This window comes from Coregonus clupeaformis, chromosome 15, assembly GCF_020615455.1.
Source record: "Coregonus clupeaformis isolate EN_2021a chromosome 15, ASM2061545v1, whole genome shotgun sequence".
In the NCBI taxonomy this organism is placed as follows: domain Eukaryota; kingdom Metazoa; phylum Chordata; class Actinopteri; order Salmoniformes; family Salmonidae; genus Coregonus; species Coregonus clupeaformis.
In genome coordinates this window covers 6,999,449-7,019,911 of record NC_059206.1, presented here as the reverse complement: position 1 = coordinate 7,019,911, position 20,463 = coordinate 6,999,449, and the positions used below count along the sequence as shown (strand labels likewise).

Genomic DNA, 20,463 nt, shown 5'->3' with positions numbered 1-20,463 from the left:
GAGTTTTTTTTATGCTTTGCCCACATACGAGTATAGGACAAGTCAACAACATTATTTGGGTATGAGTTAATATTCTCTTAACTTTTAAAAGGGAGATGTTCACTGGACAGTTACTTTAACACATTCAGTATTATTCTGCTCAGGGCAGCTACAAAATATTTTAAAAACACTTGTCCCTACAACTTCATAAAACATTTAGTTTTTTGTTTTGTAATTCTAAAAAAGGTTCATTAAATGATATTCTAATTCAGACATGAATTCCTGAACTGTCAAACTAACTTTCACATTGTTTGATTTGCGATCAGAGTACAATCAAAATGCAGTAAAAAAAAAATGTTATTTAATAAATGTCTGTACATTAAATTACATGAATGAATTGAATTCAATAAGAGTAATGATGAACTGTCAAATCAGAAACCAAGAAAAGGGTAGAGCAGATTTTATTTGCATCGGTTTTTTACATCAAACTAATGTACTAGCGAAGAGAAGTGACAGTAACCCGTTACTCCACGTATCCTGCCATAACATTGCCACAAAAGTGACCATGCTTGGCATAGCATTAAATAATTCAATAAGCAAGGCTACATGAACATGCTTTCTTTTAATGCATGAATGCATAAATTCCTATGATAGTGTTATAGCAGGATACTGAGTGTTACCTAAGTGATGACAACCCATACTTAACATTGGTAATCAAAACAGTGCTCCATTTAAGTAACGAACGAAGTATACATGAAATCGACTGAAGTGGTTCAACCTCTAGAAAGTTCAGCATTTAAGGCATAGAAAGAAGTATGTTTGATAGAGAACATACTATGTTGGAATGAAGATGTGTCACTCCACACACAGAGAGAGAGAGAGAGAGAGAGAGAGAGAGAGTCTTGATACTAGGCACGGTACCAGGCTATGCCCACTGCATCAAATGACATCCACACATATCTTTTATCTGCCCATTTCGTTTGATCGAACTGTATTTTTAGGAAATACACTATTGGAAGGAAATTGAACAATCTATGCAATAATTATATATTAAAACAGCCGTGTGTATATAACATGCTATGGCATGCAGTGTGACTATTATTTGACACTGCCACATAAAAGCTGTTTACACACAAATGAAAGGATATATTCTATATATTTTTCTGTAGATATTTACATTCTAGAGCAGCTTTAAGTGATAGGTACATGAACAGACACTGATACTCTTTTCACAATATTTTGCCAACCCGAACCAAACAGATTTTCTTTTGACATGGTCCTGTCCTGCACGATTCCAGCAACTATGGTGGACGCCTAACCAGACCAGGGCCCGGTTTTTCCCGAACATTATAACACTTATTTACCGGACATCACCACATTACAATTTCAATTGAATATCATTAAATGTCTTCATATTCAGCATATTTGTAACACTCAGATTGTTTGATGTTATCATACCGTACAATATAAGTGTCTCCTATAACCTGAAGCATGCTATGTTACAAATTACTATAAGAGCACTTGAATGGAGAAAGAGAGAGATTAGAAAAGTGTCATTGGTTACCATTTGATGGCTGCGCATAGAGATGTGTGATGATGCATTTAAAGGGTGACCAATCACTATTTAAACCATGAAGAGAAGAGGAGGGAGCAAAGAGGTCTCTAAAAGAAGGAAGGAAAGGTACAGTCACTCAAACAGTTATTTCACTAAGGCAAGACATCGCTCCCTCACCACGCCTAACAGTCATTGACCTTGTCCCTTTTGGGTCACAAAATGTGATTATTTTAAAATTATAATAAATGGCTTTACTTACAACTGTTAATCACATCACCCAAAATAATGTACAGAAGGTACTCACCCTTCCTTCCTTTTTTCCATTTCTATGCCCTAGATTTTGGTTTATCAATAAAAACTGGTTGACTGATAGTTAAAGCTGAGAAAACAGGCTATTTCCTAGATTTGTATGATAAGAGTTGCAGATATTGCCTGGCGTAAGATGAAGTGATCGAATGTGTGAGTGCTAGGCTGGAACAAAAGCCTGCATGTAGAGTGCTAGTGGCCCTCCCTTAAAGAAGGTCCCATTAGCCGTGGTAGAGGCGTATGTGCTGGGCGATGTTGCTGCGACACAGGGGGCAGGTCTGGAGGGCATCACTGCACATCTGGCAACAGCACACGTGGCCACAGGGCAGGAAGATGACCTGAGACTGATGGAGAGAAGGAGACACAATGAGAGGGAGACAGAATAAAATAACTGGAGTATCTGTCTGTCTGCCTGCTTACCTCTGTCTCCATGCACACCACACACTCTGAGCTGCCCGGGCTGTCTATGGGGCTGGGGGCTGAGGGATTGACGGGGGTCAGCGGAGGGGTGGAGGTGGGTGTCTCGAAGGGGGCGCTGGGCGGAGAAGATGGTGACGGGACAGCTTCCTCTTCCTGTGGATCGGCCTTGCAGGCCCCTGGGGGAGAGAGAGACAGAATTTGGTGACACAGTAATGCATAAAAATATTCATTTGTAGTACATTCTATCACCCCATAGGGCAGTAAATGACTTGCCGTAAGCAGTGTGTGTACGTACCTTCAGGTGGTGTGAAGGCCTGCTCCCTGGCCCAGTTGAGAAGAGCCTTCTGGATACCCGTCTCATTGATTCCCAGCTGGGGGAAAAGCAGGAGAGGGGGACAATCATTAATTTGAACACACACACACTGACCAACATCTGACATTTAAGGTGCTACACATATAAATGTCCATAATATATCTGCCGCTAATAGTGGAATGAAAGTGTTTGAAAATTCTACATTGTTCGCTCAATTTCAGTTTGTGTGAGAAGTGTAGGGAATCATTGTACGATCTAAATCACTGTTAAATATATTTTCAATAACAAAAAAATATAGTTTTTACAGCTGTTTGAAGCTGGTGGACCAAAACCGAAAGTTACTGACCAAAACTAAAAGTTGCTTTCGGTTTTGGTCCACCAGCTTCAAACAGCTGTAAAAACTATATTTTTTGTTATTGAAAATATATATTTCACAGTGATTTAGATAGTACAATGATTCCCTACACTATTCAGTGATTGTTTTCTCACATAAACTGAAATTGAACGAACAGTGTAGAATTTTAGCAACCAGGAAATGACAGAGCCATTTCCACTAGATAACACAGCCACAATGTCAGAACATCTTTCCCAGTTTGACAATAGATGACGCTCAGGCGGGAGAAATCAATAGGCGAATATCACAGCCAATTACAACACTGGCGGGTAAGTAATACTGTGAAACACATATTATGGAAATGTTCTGAAATTACAATGTAAAATACAAAATAAAAATCCTATGTGTAGCAACTTTAAAATGTGTTATGGAATTGCCATGTCTGTGTGATTCCATGACACAAACTTCATTCGCACACACACCTTGCAGAGGTCTTTGGTGGTCATGTGGCGAAGGGCCTCGGAGGTGACTCTGTGGTGGGCCAGGATGGGGAGGTAGTGCTGAGCTGAAAGCTTACACAGCAGATTGACCAGGTCACTCTCCACACCAGCCTCCTGAGAGAGACAGAGAAGAGTTTAGGTCAATTCAATATCTTTGGGGAAGGGGACACAATTCGATAAAGAATCCAGTGGCATTATCCTTCATTAAAGAGCTCTTAGTATAGTTAATGCTTTAAGTTATTCTGTGTATAATTTTTGGTAATATAAAAATAATAACATATGCCATATAGCAGATGCTATGCGACTTGATTGTATGAGCTGCACCAGTGGAAATCGAACCCACAATCCTGGTGCTGCAAGCGCCATGCTCTACCAACTGAGCCACACAGGTGGTGTATTATGGTGAATGATATGGTGGTATAAGGTAGTGTAGCTACCTGCATGCGTAGCGACAGAGGCTTAGCGTCCAGCAGCCTCTGGTACTGGATCAGCCAGTAGTTCTGCTGGTTGGAGTCACTCTTCAGCTCCATCTCCTGGAGGACCTGTCTCAGCTCAACCTCTCTCTGGTCCTTCTCCTTCAGCAACTGCTGCAGCAGGTCACTGAGGGCCGAACGCTGCTCCCACAGCATCTCCTACACACACACACAAAGAAGCTGGTAAGCACACACAGGGGAACACACACACAGGGAAGGCCCATACACACACACAGTCAGAGGAGAGCACAGGCAGTTCCTCATGCACAAACGCTCGCTAATCTACCTAAATGAGTTCACCAGAGAAAATAAGATAATATTTGGGTAATAATCCCAATCATTAGTCCTATACCATCATGCATAATGCTGTCTTTCCATGCTCAATACCCCCACCCTGTCCTGTTTAAATAAGAGGCATGAAATGTACTCATGGCAGAATGATATGGATGGGCTAAACCAAGGCAGAATACTCAAGAAAATAAGCAGGGGAGGGACAGGATAGAAGCAAAGGGGATCAAGTTTTGTAGTGTACTTAATAGTCATGACACATTTTAGTCATTTAGCAGACGCTCTTTATCCAGAGCGACTTACAGGAGCAATTAGGATTAAGTGCCTTGCTCAAGGGCACAGACAGATGTTTCACCTAGGTCAGCTCAGGGATTCAAACCAGCAATTTATCAGTTACGGTCCCAACGCTCTAAACCGCTAGGCTACATGTCAGTGATGTCACAGACTATTTGCTTGTATCTATGACGTACCTGCAGGTTCTCAGCGTCCAGATTGTGTCTCTTAACCTCCAGTTTAGTCAGCTGCATTAACTCTCCTTCTATTAGCCTGATCTAGAAACATATGAACATAACAAGGAGGTGAGCTGGAGGCTCCGCCAGCAAACTCGGTAGGGGGATGATGGCATGTAATGCAAAAAGCACTGGGATAAATGGAAACCGCATGATTCTACCTTCAGACAAGCCGTCTTCCCCAAACATAAAAACAACGTAAAAGGCTGTGTGGGATCAGCTGTTCGATAGTGATGTGCTGGAACAAAAGCCTGTGCTCCCAGTTGGTTTCCACAGCTTAAAGTTGGTGTAAACCTTGATATTCAATGCGTGTGATTGAATGATACAGACGTCATACTTGAGATGTCAAAAACTAAAAATAAATACATCAATAAATAAATAATCATAATGTACTCCAGGGTCTATAGCTCTAACACAAGACTAATACACCTCAGTATTGCCTGAGTTGTTGAATATTGTGTAGTGTCCCTGTTAATTATATAAATAAACATTGAATGTGTGTTATATCGAATGACACTGAATTCATATTGAATGTGTGTATATCGAATGACACTGAATTCATATTGAATGTGTGTATATCGAATGACATGGAATTCATGCTGAATGTATGTATATCAAATGACATGGAATTCATGCTGAACGTGTGTATATCGAATGCCACGGAATTTATACTGAACATGTTATATCGAATGACACTGAATGTGTGTAAAACGAATGACACTGAATTCATACTGAATGTGTGTAAATCAAATTAAACTGAATTCATACTGAATGCGTGTTGACGGTGTGTTTTACCACAGGTACCTGTTGTTGGATGTAGCCATGCACACTGTCCTTCTGCAGCTGCAGTGCCTGGAAGGCTGCCTTCTGCATCTCCTCCTGTAGCAGGCCACAGAGAGTAACTAACGTCAGCTCATTCAACTGGCCTGGGTTTCTTTGTTTTCCACGATTTACGATGGAGTTGAGCGGTGACTTATGTGGGCAGACTGGAGTTAACGTCACATAAAATGTCCAGTCTGCCCACCACCAGTCTCTGCTCAACTCCACCATAAATCGTGGGGTTGAGTTTAGTCGGCTACCTGTTTCTATGCTCTTTCCAACGCATGATCCAACCTTGCAATGTCAGTACCAAGTGTTTCATATAACACTTTACATTCTCATTAGCTTGTGAAAATATTGTAAATCTTTGTTTACTATCTATCTGTTTGTGTTGCACATGGCAGTAAAAATATATTTTACCTCCTGTAGGATACAAGCGATGGCTTTGGATTTGTCTAGCTGCTGGAGCGAAAGCACCTGATCGAACTTCCTGTCCTGACTCTCCAGACTACAACGAGAGGAGAGGGGAAGCAAGTTGGACATGCGTTTCTAAACAGGAACCTCCTACAAACAGAAAGTACTCACAGAGAACTAGACCAAACAATATCTCATCCATAAAGAGTGTGTGTATTTATTTTAGTTTTACTATCCGTATGGGGAACAGAAGTCCTCACAAGGACAGTAAAACAAGAACAATTCTGACAAGTGGGGACATTTCACCGTTCCCCACAAGGAAAAAGGCTATTTTAGACTTTGGGGTAAGGTTTAGGGTTAGGATTAGAATTAAGAGTTAGGGTTAAAATTAGGGTCAGGTTTAGGAAAATAGCATTTTGAAAGGGAATCAATTGTTTGGTCCCATCAAGGATAGTAAAACAAATGTGTGTGTGTGTGTGTGTGTGTGTGTGGGTCTGTGTGTACTGACCTCCTGCAGGCCTCAGTGACCAGGCTCTGTCTGCGTGAGTCACTGGCTTCTTGCATCAGACGCATGGAGCAGCTCTCTGACAACATCTTCTGCATGGCCACTGGAGAGGGAGGGAGAGGGAGAGGGGGAGAGAAAGATAAATAATACTTTTTGAGAGACCCCATTCCTTATGCTAATAGTAATCCGTTCCGAGGTTATTGCTTCAATCCACATTGCCCTCCTTCCAAACTTGCTCTTGACCTTCCAAACTTGCTCTTGACTTTTTCTTGTAGACCACATTTCTCATGCTCACCTGCTACTTCTCTCTTCCTGAGTGAGTTTGTCTCTTCTTGTGTGATGGCCGTCAGTTGCTCCATCCGTATCCTGCACAGAATAAGGGAAGGAAAGACATCTCAAACTGCAACAATAATTTTTCAGCAGTATTCCGTTTTAATCCACAAATATTTTTCTATTTGAGTAAGTATTCTAGAAGGAAATTCTGCCCTGCAGCTTCCATTTGGCACTGTTCATAAATAGTCAGTCTATTTGGAATACATTTACATTTTAGTCATTTAGCAGACGCTCTTATCCAGAGCGACTTACAGTTAGTGAGTGCATACATCATTTTTTTTTTTTTTGTACTGGCCCCCCGTGGGAAACGAACCCACAACCCTGGCGTTGCAAACGCCATGCTCTACCAACTGACCAACACACCATCCCTGCCGGCCATTCCCTCCCCTACCCTGGACGACGCTGGGCCAATTGTGCGCCGCCCCATGGGTCTCCCGGTCGCGGCCGGCTACGACAGAGCCTGGATTCAAACCAGGATCTCTTGTGGCACAGCTAGCACTGCGATGCAGTGCCTTAGACCACTGCGCCACTCGGGAATACGAGTCAGATCGTTGAGTGCCTCAGTCAGTGTAAGAGCTGTAATCTTTTTAGCTTCTAGGATCATAGATGGATTGCTCCAGTCAGGGTGGATCGATAAGAAAGGCTCTCTCCCACTTACCGGTCCTCCTCCAACTGTTGGAGAAACTCTGCACTCTTTCTTTGTCTGAAAAGACACACACACACATAGACACACACAGAGGGTCAATCGGAGATGGACTCAAGACGAGAGCGCTTGAGACCCACGCCCAGCCTCTCAAGACCCAGATTGCAGCCCAAATGGCACCCTATTCCCTATATAGTCCACAACTCCTGGTCAAAAGTAGTGCACTACATAGGGAATAGGGTGCCATTTGGATGCAGAGCCCAGTGTATTGAGATCATGACGATACCAAGACCAGTTTAAATGTGGAAAAACAAAACCCAGCCCTGGATCAAGCATCTTAAAAGGTCAAATAGACCTGTTTTAATGCCCACCCAGCTGCCACATTAGTGAACCAAGGTACCCTGGCAATTGTGTGCTATGTCACCCCCATTTAGCCACAGAACACTGACAAAGATATGTTATGAAGTTTAGTACCAACACCATGGTCTTGTTTGAGACCATTAGCTGAGACTAAGACCCAGACCGCATTTACGTGGTCTCAAGACCAAGACCACAAGATCAAGATTAATGATACATTTTAACAAATGTCATCATCCATTATTTTTAGGTTGAGGATCTTGAATACGTCTCCTTCTTTTCTGCATCTTATTACCAGGTTTACTCGTAATAAAAGTGGACACAAACGTGTGCACACACACACACTCTCACGCTCTCTTTCTCTCTCACACACTCACCTCCCCTCTCTCCTTCCCTTCCTCCCTCTCTCTCTCTCTCTCTCTCTCTATTCCTCACCGTTTGCTGTCCAGTAGCAGGTTGCTGATGCGGCTAGCGATGCCCGTCTCGGCCTGGCGGACCTTACCCAGAATCCTCTGCCTCTCAACCTCCTGGAACCTCTGCTGCACCGACACGCCTAGCTCCAGACGCTCCTGTTCCTGGAGAGGGGGAGAAGAAAAGACATGACTACCTTCCGCCGTTGTGCCCTTGAGCAAGGCACTTCACCCCTAAGTGCTCCAGGGGCGCTGCTTGGCGCTGCTGTGTACTGTGACAGTACAAATAAATAAGATCTGTGCAAATGGACCAATAAAGCAAGTACTGTATTACAACTTTTAGTAGGACAATGAAAGTTCGCTTTGAAAATAAATATTTCATTGTTAAACCCAACGCGTTTCAGCGAATGCCTTCATCAAGGTATGTCCTCTAGAGGGGAAGAGAAGTGCCGAGGAAGGGAGTAAAGGATTGGCCTGCTCAACTCTACATTCTCTGACATACAGTAGTAGGGCAGTGGTATTCAAACTTTTTCAGCGGGGAACCCGTTTCTTCCGCTAGAGTTTCTGGGGACCCAATTTTTCCCCCAAGAATTTCTCGCGACTCCACCCCAAATCTAATGGCACAATCTTATCAAAATGAAAAGAAACCAATAAAAACATATACTCAATAAAATTGTATTTTTGAAATACACACACACACACACACACACACACACAGTTGGGAGAACAAGTATTTGATACACTGCCGATTTTGCAGGTTTTCCTACTTACAAAGCATGTAGAGGTCTGTAATTTTTATCATAGGTACACTTCAACTGTGAGAGACGGAATCTAAAACAAAAATCCAGAAAATCACATTGTATGATTTTTAAGTAATTAATTTGCATTTTATTGCATGACATAAGTATTTGATACATCAGAAAAGCAGAACTTAATATTTGGTACAGAAACCTTTGTTTGCAATTACAGAGATCATATGTTTCCTGTAGGTCTTGACCAGGTTTGCACACACTGCAGCAGGGATTTTGGCCCACTCCTCCATACAGACCTTCTCCAGATCCTTCAGGTTTCAGGGCTGTCGCTGGGCAATATGGACTTTCAGCTCCCTCCAAATTTGTTCTATTGGGTTCAGGTCTGGAGACTGGCTAGGCCACTCCAGGACCTTGAGATGCTTCTTACGGAGCCACTCCTTAGTTGCCCTGGCTGTGTGTTTCGGGTCGTTGTCATGCTGGAAGACCCAGCCACGACCCATCTTCAATGCTCTTACTGAGGGAAGGAGGTTGTTGGCCAAGATCTCGCAATACATGGCCCCATCCATCCTCCACTCAATACGGTGCAGTCGTCCTGTCCCCTTTGCAGAAAAGCATCCCCAAAGAATGATGTTTCCACCTCCATGCTTCACGGTTGGGATGGTGTTCTTGGGGTTGTACTCATCCTTCTTCTTCCTCCAAACACGGCGAGTGGAGTTTAGACCAAAAAGCTCTATTTTTGTCTCATCAGACCACATGACCTTCTCCCATTCCTCCTCTGGATCATCCAGATGGTCATTGGCAAACTTCAGACGGGCCTGGACATGCGCTGGCTTGAGCAAGGGGACCTTGCGTGCGCTGCAGGATTTTAATCCATGACGGCGTAGTGTGTTACTAATGGTTTTCTTTGAGACTGTGGTCCCAGCTCTCTTCAGGTCATTGACCAGGTCCTGCCTTGTAGTTCTGGGCTGATCCCTCACCTTCCTCATGATCATTGATGCCCCACGAGGTGAGATCTTGCATGGAGCCCCAGACCGAGGTTGATTGACCGTCATCTTGAACTTCTTCCATTTTCTAATAATTGTGCCAACAGTTGTTGCCTTCTCACCAAGCTGCTTGCCTATTGTCCTGTAGCCCATCCCAGCCTTGTGCAGGTCTACAATTTTATCCCTGATGTCCTTACACAGCCCTCTGGTCTTGGCCATTGTGGAGAGGATGGAGTCTGTTTGATTGAGTGTGTGGACAGGTGTCTTTTATACAGGTAACGAGTTCAAACAGGTGCAGTTAATACAGGTAATGAGTGGAGAACAGGAGGGCTTCTTAAAGAAAAACTAACAGGTCTGTGAGAGCCGGAATTCTTACTGGTTGGTAGGTGATCATATACTTGTCATGCAATAAAATGCAAATGAATTACTTAAAAATCATACAATGTGATTTTCTGGATTTTTGTTTTAGATTCCGTCTCTCACAGTTGAAGTGTACCTATGATAAAAATTACAGACCTCTACATGCTTTGTAAGTAGGAAAACCTGCAAAATCGGCAGTGTATCAAATACTTGTTCTCCCCACTGTATTTATATATACACAGTACCAGTCAAAAGTTTGGACACACCTACTCATTCAAGGGTTGTTCTTTATTTTTACTGTTTTCTACATTATAGAATAATAGTGAAGACATCAAAACTATGAAGTAACACATATGGAATCATGTAGTAACCAAAAAAGTGTTAAACAAATCAAAATATATTTTATATTTGAGATTCTTCAAATAGCCACCCTTTGCCTTGATGACAGCTTTGCACACTCTTGGCATTCTCTCAACCAGCTTCACCTGGAATGCTTTTCCAACAGTCTTGAAGGAGTTCCCACATATGCTGAGCACTTGTTGGCTACTTTTCCTTCACTCTGCAGTCCGACTCATCCCAATTGGGTTGAGGTCGGGGATTGTGGAGGCCAGGTCATCTGATGCAGCACTCCATCACTCTCCTTCTTGGTCAAATAGCCCTTACACAGCCTGGAGGTGTGTTGGGTCACTGTCCTGTTGAACAACAAATGATAGTCCCACTAAACCCAAACCAGATGGGATGGCGTATCGCTGCAGAATGCTGTGGTAGCTATGCTGGTTAAGTGTACCTTGAATTATAAATAAATCCCACAGTGTCACCAGCAAAGCACCCCCACACCATAACACCTCCTCCTCCTCCATGCTTCATGGTGGGAACTACACATGCGGAGATCATCCGTTCACCCACACCGCGTCTCACAAAGACACAGTGGTTTGAACCAAAAATCTCACATTTGGACTCCAGACCAAAGGACACATTTCCACCAGTCTAATGTCCATTGCTCATGTTTCTTGGCCCAAGCAGGTCTCTTCTTCTTATTGGTGTCTTTTAGTAGTGCTTTCTTTGCAGCAACTCGACCATGAAGGCCTGATTCACAGTCCCCTCTGAACAATTGACATTGAGATGTGACTGTTACTTGAACTCTAAAGCATTTATTTGGGCTGCAATTTATGAGGCTGGGAACTCTAATGAACTTATCCTCTGCAGCAAGGTAACTCTGGGTCTTCCTTTCCTGTGGCGGTCCTCATGAGAGCCAGTTTCATCATAGCGCTTGATGGATTTTGCGACTGCACTTGAAGAAACTTTCAAAGTTCTTGAAATGTTCCGTATTGACTGACCTTCATGTCTTAAAGTAATGATGGAATGCAATTTCGCTTTGCTTATTTGAGCTGTTCTTGCCATAATATGGACTTGGTATTTTACCAAATAGGGCTATCTTTTGTATACCCCCCTACCTTGTGACAACACAACTGATTGGCTCAAACGCATTAAGGAAATAAATTCCACAAATTAACTTTTAAGAAGTCACACCTGTTAATTGAAATGCATTCCAGGTGACTACCTCATGAAGCTGGTTGAGAGAATGCCAAGAGTGTGCAAAGCTGTCATCAAGGCAAAGGGTGGTTACTTTGAAGAATCTCAAATATAAAATATATTTTGATTTGTTTAACAGTTTTTTGGTTTCTACATTATTCCATATGTGTTATTTCATAGTGTTGATGTCTTCACTATTATTCTACAATGTAGAAAATAGTAAAAAATTAAGAAAAACCCTTGAATGAGTAGGTGTGTCTAAACTTTTGACTGGTACTGTATATATTTTGGGGCGACAGCATTAGGGGGCATATGTAGTAAGGCATATGTAGTCTTATACTAAATTAAGTTCAAATTAAGGCTGCCACTGAAGGCTAAAGACTATTATGGACTGTCCAAGGGTCTTTACAATGACTGTGATGGTTTCTATATTAGAGCTTGTGTGTGTGTGTTGTGCGTGCCCAGAAGTCACCTGTCTGACAGACAGCAGGATGTTCTCCTTGTGGGAGTTGTTCATGAGGAGGAGCTGGTGGTGCTCCTTCTGCTTCTCCTCCAGCTGACGCTCAAATGCCAGTTTCTCCTGGTGCTTCTGCTCCTGTGTGTATGTGTATGTGTGTGTGTGCACGTGAGAGAGAGAGAGAGGAGACACGTGATAGAGACTGGGTCATCAACTTTGAGTCATCAACCATTGCGTGACGATAGAAAGTGCTAAAAGGAAAGTCTCCTACAGTACCTTTCTCTTCTCCAAGTCATTGAACTTACTCTGCAAATGGAGAGACAGGGAAACAAGCGATGTAATCAGTCAGACAGTTATGACAATAATGGAAAGAAATCACTACTAATGAGATTGCTGCTACCCTGCTACTCTAAGCTGATCTGAACTGACCGCAATTCAATTGAGATGTGAAATGTGAAATGTGTGTGTGTCCGTGTCATGGTGTGTGTGTGTGTGTGTGCTTTCATGTGTTTGTAAAAGAGAGAGAGAGCGCTCCTTCATGGCTCTGTGGAAGGCTCTGTGTATGTTCCTCTATAGAATGGCTACTCCACAGAACTAAGATGGCTGCCGGGTGACACCCCGGGCCAGCACTCACCTGCCAGGCCACCTCCAGGCTGTCCACATTGTCCGAGCTCTGCTTCCCTGAGTCACTCTCCAGCACGGGCAGCAGGAACTGAGACGGGGGGCAGTACTCCTCCCCCAGCTCTGTCAACACACACACACACACACAGACAGATGAGACAAAGTGGGTAATTAAGTGGGTAGAAGTGAGTGTTTTGACTGAATTTCCTCTGGCTTGACATGGGACTTCCTTATGCTTATCAAGTCATGTTCTGTTGCCATTTTCAGACCAAGTTTGTTTGGGGTGTTTTTATTGGTCTGAATCAGTAGTACTGTAGTTATGTAATAATTGTACTATAAGATTGTTTTATAGTACAGTAGGGACCACATGTCTACGTTGCAATTCCACCTAAATTGTCTGAGCAACACTATACTAATAGTACTTTTATAACTCACCAGTGCAGAGGAAGCGTTGGATGTCCTCAGTCCCCGTGGTACACACCGAGGCAGGGGGGTAGGACATCAGAGCAGCGTCCAGGGTCAGGCTCTGGTGTGAGAACACACACCGGTTGTTAACAGCATACAGAATGTAAATGAGTGTTATTACAATAAAGCAACATTACTTCTGGCAATGTACGAGTACACACACACACCTCTAGAGTGCGTGCCAGTGCCAGGTCCCGGGGTAACTCCCTCACACTGTTCTCACTTAGGTCAAGTGTGCGCAGGCTGCTCATACGGCCCACAGAGGAAGGCAGCTGACTTAGACAATTACCTATAAAGGAAGACAGAAAGTACTTTACACACACACACACACACACACACACAATGCCATACAGACAGACACATACGCCTACAAATCAATCATCCGTATCCTATTCAAACTAAGTCAAAATCCATCCATCCTTTTCCTGAATAAAATATACTTCCTAAGTTGGCTACCCCTGGACGGCTACCCCATTCAGACCAAAGGTAAACAAACCTTTCACATTGAGGGTCTGCAGAAGTCTGAGATCCCCAATGGAGTCCGGCAGGGTCTTGATCTGGTTATTTTCTATATTCAGCACCTAAGAGGAGGATACAAAATGGTGAGCATCCATTTAGGTACAGTACGATTCCATTGATATCCTTCTGTTATTAAAAGCTAGAATCCTTATTTGCTACATCCATTTTTGGACTTATAAATTAATGATATATACCCATTGATTCTTAAAGAATATAACTTCTAAATGCCTCATTAGTTTAGTTCAACTGTCGTACCCCATTAGAACCCAAACTACAGTGGCTTGCGAAAGTATTCACCCCCCTTGGCATTTTTCCTATTTTGTTGCCTTACAACCTGGAATTAAATTTGATTTTTGGGGGGGTTTTATAATTTGATTTACACAACATGCAAAATATTATTCATTGTGAAAAAAACAAGAAATAAGACAAAGAAAAAGAAAACTTGAGCATGCATAACTATTCACCCCCCCAAAGTCAATACTTTGTAGAGACACCTTTTGCAGCAATTACAGCTGCAAGTCTCTTGGGGTATGTCTCTATAAGCTTGGCACATCTAGCCACTGGGATTTTTGCCCATTCTTCAAGGCAAAACTGCTCCAGCTCCTTCAAGTTGGATGGGTTCCGCTGGTGTACAGCAATCTTTAAGTCATACCACAGATTCTCAATTGGATTGAGGTCTGGGCTTTGACTAGGCCATTCCAAGACATTTAAAGGTTTCCCCCCTTAAACCACTAGAGTGTTGCTTTAGCAGTATGCTTAGGGTCATTGCCCTGCTGGAAGGGGAACCTCCGTCCCAGTCTCAAATCTCTGGAAGACAAACACGTTTCCCTCAAGAATTTCCCTGTATTTAGCACCATCCATCATTCCTTCAATTCTGACCAGTTTCCCAGTCCCTGCCGATGAAAAACATCCCCACAGCATGATGCTGCCACCACCATGCTTCACTGTGGGGATGGTGTTCTCGGGGTGATGAGAGGTGTTGGGTTTGCGCCAGACATAGCGTTTTCCTTGATTTAGTCATTTTATCATACATTTTCATACTGGCCCCCCGTGGGAAACGAACCCACAACCCTGGCGTTGCAAGCGCCTGCTCTACCAACTGAGCTACAGGGGACTAAAAAGCTCAATTTTAGTCTCATCTGACCAGAGTACCTTCTTCCATATGTTTGGGGAGTCTCCCTCATGCCTTTTGGCGAACACCAAACGTGTTTGCTTATTTTTTTCTGTAAGCAATGGCTTTTTTCTAGCCACTCTTCCATAAAACCCAGCACTGTGGAGTGTACGGCTTAAAGTGGTCCTATGGACAGATACTCCAATCTCCGCTGTGGAGCTTTGCAGCTCCTTCAGGGTTGTCTTTGTCTCTTTGATGCCTCTCTGATTAATGCCCTCCTTGCCTGGTCCGTGAGTTTTGGTGGGCGGCCCTCTCTTGGCAGGTTTGTTGTGGTGCCATATTCTTTCCATTTTTTAATAATGGATTTAATGGTGCTCTGTGGGACGTTCAAAGTTTGATATTTTTTTTATAACCCAACCCTGATCTGTACTTCTCCACAACTTTGTCCCTGACCTGTTTGGAAAGCTCCTTGGTCTTCATGGTGCCACTTGCTTGGTGGTGCCCCTTGCTTAGTGGTGTTGCAGACTCTGGGGCCTTTCAGAACAGGTGTATATTTACTGAGATCATGTGACACTTAGATTGCACACAGGTTGACTTTATTTAACTAATTATGTGACTTCTGAAGGTAATTGGTTGCACCAGATCTTATTTAGGGGCTTCATAGCAAAGGGGGTGAATACATATGCACGCACCACTTTTCCATAATTTGTTTTTTAGATTTTTTTTTTGAAACAAGTTAATTTTTTCATTTCACGTCACCAATTTGGACTATTTTGTGTATGTCCATTACATGAAATCCAAATAAAAATCAATTTAAATTACAGGTTGTAATGCAACAAAATAGGAAAAACAACAAGGGGGATGAATACTTTTGCAAGGCATTGTCTAAGCTTGTTTAACTCCAATGTTTGTAAGCAACGTAATTGTAAAAAAAACACTGTATAGCCTCAAAGTATGGTTAAAATTATACATTTGATATCATGGATGGTCAGTCCTTGCATCCATAGCTCTGTCTATGACTATGAGAGTGGTTACATTTCTCCAGCGCCATCCCTCAGCTTTTTAGCGAAACGGGAGGGGAGCACAATTTCTTATTGTTTTATTTAAGGATTCTAGATTTAAAGGCCATTATATGTATAATGATCTGACCTGCAGGGATGCCAGTTGCCCTATGTCATCAGGGAGGGAGGTCAGCTTGTTCTCGTGCAAATCCAACACCTATGAGAAATGGAGCGGGAGAGAGGAAAGAAAGAAGGAAAGAAAGAAAAATGATACAACTCGTTGGGAAGGAGTCATCTGATTGAAGGTTTGCTGAATCATGCAGGTAGTTATGGGTAAGTCATTGACTAACTAACCCCTTATGCTTATTAGGTCAAACACAACTCATCAAATGTCTCAAATCCAGTCAACAAAAATACTAGTGCCTTCAACTCGTAATATCTCTAAATCAACATAGCGATCGACTAATAACAAGAATTCATTTGGAGAAAGAGAGTATACTGATTGGAATTTCTAATGTTTGTTTTTTCCAACGTAATGAGTCATGTGTTTGATTTGTCCTTTGTGCTGATTTTTCCCTCTCTAATACTACCAGTGTCTAATGTAATGCTCCCTTTGTCCATACCTCGCTTCTTTAGTCCTATGATGTTTTTGTCCTATGCAATGCTTAGGCCTACTGTGTCCTATACAGGGTAGGTAATGCCTACTTTGTCCAATGCAATGTTTTGTCTTCAAACCTTTAATGTGACCAGAAAGTTGATGCAACAGCCTTTGGGCACCATGGACTTCAGCTGGTTTCCATGGAGAATGAAGACCTTGGTAGAGCAAAGAAAGACACAGGGATGTGATTGGCTTACCAGTGTTCTAAAGAGCAACACTTCTGCACTCTGTAACCTATAAGCCAGAGTTTAGGTCAATTCCATTCAGTAAATTCAGAAAGTGACATTAAAATAAATTCATCAAGTTCCTTTATCGACCCAGACTTCCACATATAATTGGTAGTCATACCTTCTTCTGTAGCACCTTGCATATGGAGAATGCACTGGTTGGAACCTGGGCAGAGGGAACACCATTACATTTACATTTTACATTTTATTCATTTAGCAGACGCTCTTATCCAGAGCGACTTACAGGAGCAATTAGGGTTAAGTGCCTTGCTCAAGGGCACATCGACAGATTTTTCACCTAGTCGGCTCAGGGATTAGAACCAGCGACCTTTCGGTTACTGGCACAACGCTCTTAACCACTAAGCTACCTGCCGCCACCAGACAGATGTTTTACTCTTCATGTTTAACAAGACCATCTATGTTATCTAATAGCTACATGATGCTGATAGTACTGCTGTCATTTCAGAGATTAGATTTTACTTTGAAGAACTTGGTATACTTCAAGGCACACAGGGAACTTTTAGTGTTGACTAGGCTACAAGATAGCCCACAAAAAGGGTCTTACATTCTCCTGTCCTCCATTTTCAACATGACTTGAGCGTTAATTGATCATTAATACCTGCTATACTACACACCTATGCACTGTTGTAGGCCTACATCACACTTACCTCTGTGAGCTCACAAGCGGAGATGTCCAGAATGTCACCAGCCCCTACCTCTTTAGACTGACAAAGAAAGAAGATGTCAATGCAAGATGTCAGTATGGATCAAGGAGGGTATTCTGATCTGGTACATAGAAGAGAGGGAATGTCCACTCACTGTTTTGCTGCTCCCAAAGGTGATTGTTTAAAATGTTTTAAGGCGAAAAAAATCATCGGCAATTTGGACATTCCTTTTTTGTACACATTCCTTTTGTCCAGCTACTGTTATTTTGGATGCGTTTACAAAACCCTCTTTTTGTGATATTTGGATCTGGGCCTCAAGGAATGCAGTACTGTTAGTTATTTTCTCCCGCCTAGTTAATTATTTGTCTAGAGTCCACTTACCAGGGCCTGTATTCACAATGTATGAGTACTGATCTAGGATCAGTTTTATTATTGTATTTATTTGCATACAAGAGAAAACAAAACAATATGATGAGAGTTTAAAAGGCAAATGAAAAGAGCATGTGCAGGAGAGGTAGAAAACCCAGAGAGGCTTGCAAGGCAACTCCCCCTTTCAAGTTTTTATAAAACAACACCAAATAGTTTTGCTTTTTAGATCATAATGAACAAGACATGGGGGACCTGATCCTAGATCAGCACTCTTTCTGTGAGGCACTTTGTAAATACAGGCCCTGGTCTCCCAGGTCGGAATCCGTCCCTGTCAAGAGAGGGAGGATGAAAACCAAAAGTGCTGCTGACTTCAAGGCCCGAATTACTCACATACACACACAGAGAGATAAAGCTCCTACCAGGCACAGTTGATACTCCAGACGCTTCTTGGAGTCCTCACTGGGCTTCCTCTTTCTGAAGAACAGAGGCATCCTGAGGCCTGTCTGTCCTTCTGCCAGTCTGTCTGTCTATATATATATATATATATGTCTGCCCGTCCCTTTGTCTGTATGAGGCTGAATTTGTGCCCCCTCCTCTCGGGTATTTAACTCCGAGCAGAGGGCAGATGGCTTGAGGTGTGAAATGACCAGTGTGGAGATATCAGTCTCACCAATACTGTGGGATAGAAAAATACATTGTTATGGTTTACATAACCAGTTTTCAGCTTACTCTCGTTTAGTAGTCATATGTCAATACATAACAGTTAGGCCTATGAACTATATTGAATATAGATCATAAGACTGCTCTCTCTATCCACTTAAAGACACAGAAACCAACAAAATCACAACACATGTGCTGTTGCCAAAATACGCTACTGTAGCAACAAAACATTACAGTTGTCGTATCTAAAGGTTAGAAGGACTTCTAGCTTGCTAGCTAGTTTAGCCAGCTGAATGCCATTATATAGTATAATATAGCTAATTTAGCTAGCAACAATCCTGTTGACAGAGCAAATTCTTCCAATTATGTATGCTAGCTACCTAAAGTAAGCTAACATTAGCTAGCTAACGAGTTACCAGTTTTCTAAAGTAGGATTTAGCTGCTAACTAGCGAACGTTAGCTTTCGGTTTAGTCGTTTTGGACAAACCTTTAATTAGATACGACTAGTTTTGTGATAAATCCGAGTCGGAGTCTGAATATATCGTTGAGTACGGTCGATATTCCAATAGAGAAATATAGTTTGCTGTTTTTATTGGATGGTTCTTCTGTTAGTCTGTTTATGTTTAGTGTTGCCGTTGTCAAAATGAGTCCAGCCCAATGGGCGGATTCGACTATGCTGAGCCGCGGGGCACGGTGCATAGGCCCGTCACGTCATCGCGCCAAAACGGGGAGAGAGGCATGCCCCTCTCAATTCGAACAGTAATTTGTGCGGCTCCGTCATTTTGTTAACAAGGCAGCATGGTGCATCGTCCAGAAACATACATCTATTTTCCATAAAATACGTTTGAATTTTCTAACTAGTTTTCATTGGGAAGGCATATAAAGCGTTTTTATAAAAAAACAAATCACTTTTACATGGGAAAACACAGAATCCTAGTAATTACTGCACGTGCTTAATTACGTCATTTTGTTTTGAGCCGACTTCGCAGTGGGCTTTGAACAGCACACCTTGCTCACGCCCGGCAGCCCTGTTCCTAATTGAATGTTATCAACTTTCAGCCGATGCAAAACACCCCTACACGGGCGCCCGGGCGGGATTAATCGAACCACCTCAGTGACTGTGTTCCAGCCCAATGCATCATTGGTCCAGGGTCCGTGCTATCCGGAATCTTTGGGACGTCCCTACGCCATTAAAGTTGACATTTTAAATGGTAAGGGTTAAGGTTAGGATTAGGTTAGGGTAAGGGTATGGGCAAAGATTTGTATAACTAAATCAAGATAAACCACAGCCCGTCGTTTCAAATGGGAACAAATGAGTCATAGTGGGCAGAACAAGCAAGGAGGTGGGCAGAGCCAAGTACGAGCTAGTGAGATCCTATTGGCGCGTTCTAGCATACACGTGCATATTTCCGTTAGGGAACGCCTACTTTGTGAAGTGCGCGTGTGCAATAACTCAATTTGTCTTTGCACTCCTTCTAAACCACGCTATTTTTTAAAACTTTGGCAAAGGGTAAAGTATACAAAATTTAGTCCACTCTATTCGTAACATATGAGTTTTGGGAACAGAAAATTGTATTGAGATCAAATGTTTCATCGATGAGAAAATTAACAAAAATCGGCTAATCGACTCTTATTTAAGCATCAGTTGTCAGAGCAGCTTACCGATCACTGCACCTGTACACAGCCATTCTGAAATTAGCCCACCCAACTACCTCATCCCCATATTGTTATTTATTTTGCACCCCAGTATCTCTATTTACACATCATCTTTTGCACATCTATCATTCCAGTGTTAATACGAAATTGTAACTATTTTGCACTATGGCCTATTTATTGCCTTACCGCCATAACTTACTACATTCGCACACACTGTATATTTTCTGTTTGTATTTTTGACTTTATGTTTTGTTTACCCCATATGTAA

General features: G+C 42.4%; 1 protein-coding gene across 1 annotated transcript; it reads right to left on the bottom strand.

Moving 5' to 3' along the window:
* Positions 1 to 422: 422 nt before the first annotated feature.
* Positions 423 to 19,219, bottom strand: lrsam1 (leucine rich repeat and sterile alpha motif containing 1). The gene is made up of 24 exons (XM_041897548.2): positions 19,027 to 19,219; positions 18,299 to 18,554; positions 17,514 to 17,570; positions 16,967 to 17,011; positions 16,696 to 16,773; positions 16,109 to 16,177; positions 13,826 to 13,910; positions 13,497 to 13,618; positions 13,300 to 13,390; positions 12,878 to 12,987; positions 12,520 to 12,549; positions 12,259 to 12,381; positions 8,184 to 8,323; positions 7,407 to 7,451; positions 6,711 to 6,781; positions 6,419 to 6,518; positions 5,917 to 6,004; positions 5,482 to 5,556; positions 4,639 to 4,719; positions 3,845 to 4,039; positions 3,390 to 3,521; positions 2,556 to 2,631; positions 2,261 to 2,436; positions 423 to 2,184 (listed from the first exon to the last, which is right to left on the bottom strand). Exons 2-24 carry the CDS (start codon positions 18,368 to 18,370, stop codon positions 2,062 to 2,064), a joined length of 2,184 nt encoding a protein of 727 aa, XP_041753482.1. The 5' UTR covers positions 18,371 to 18,554; positions 19,027 to 19,219; the 3' UTR covers positions 423 to 2,061.
* Between the last annotated feature and the right edge of the window lie 1,244 nt (positions 19,220 to 20,463).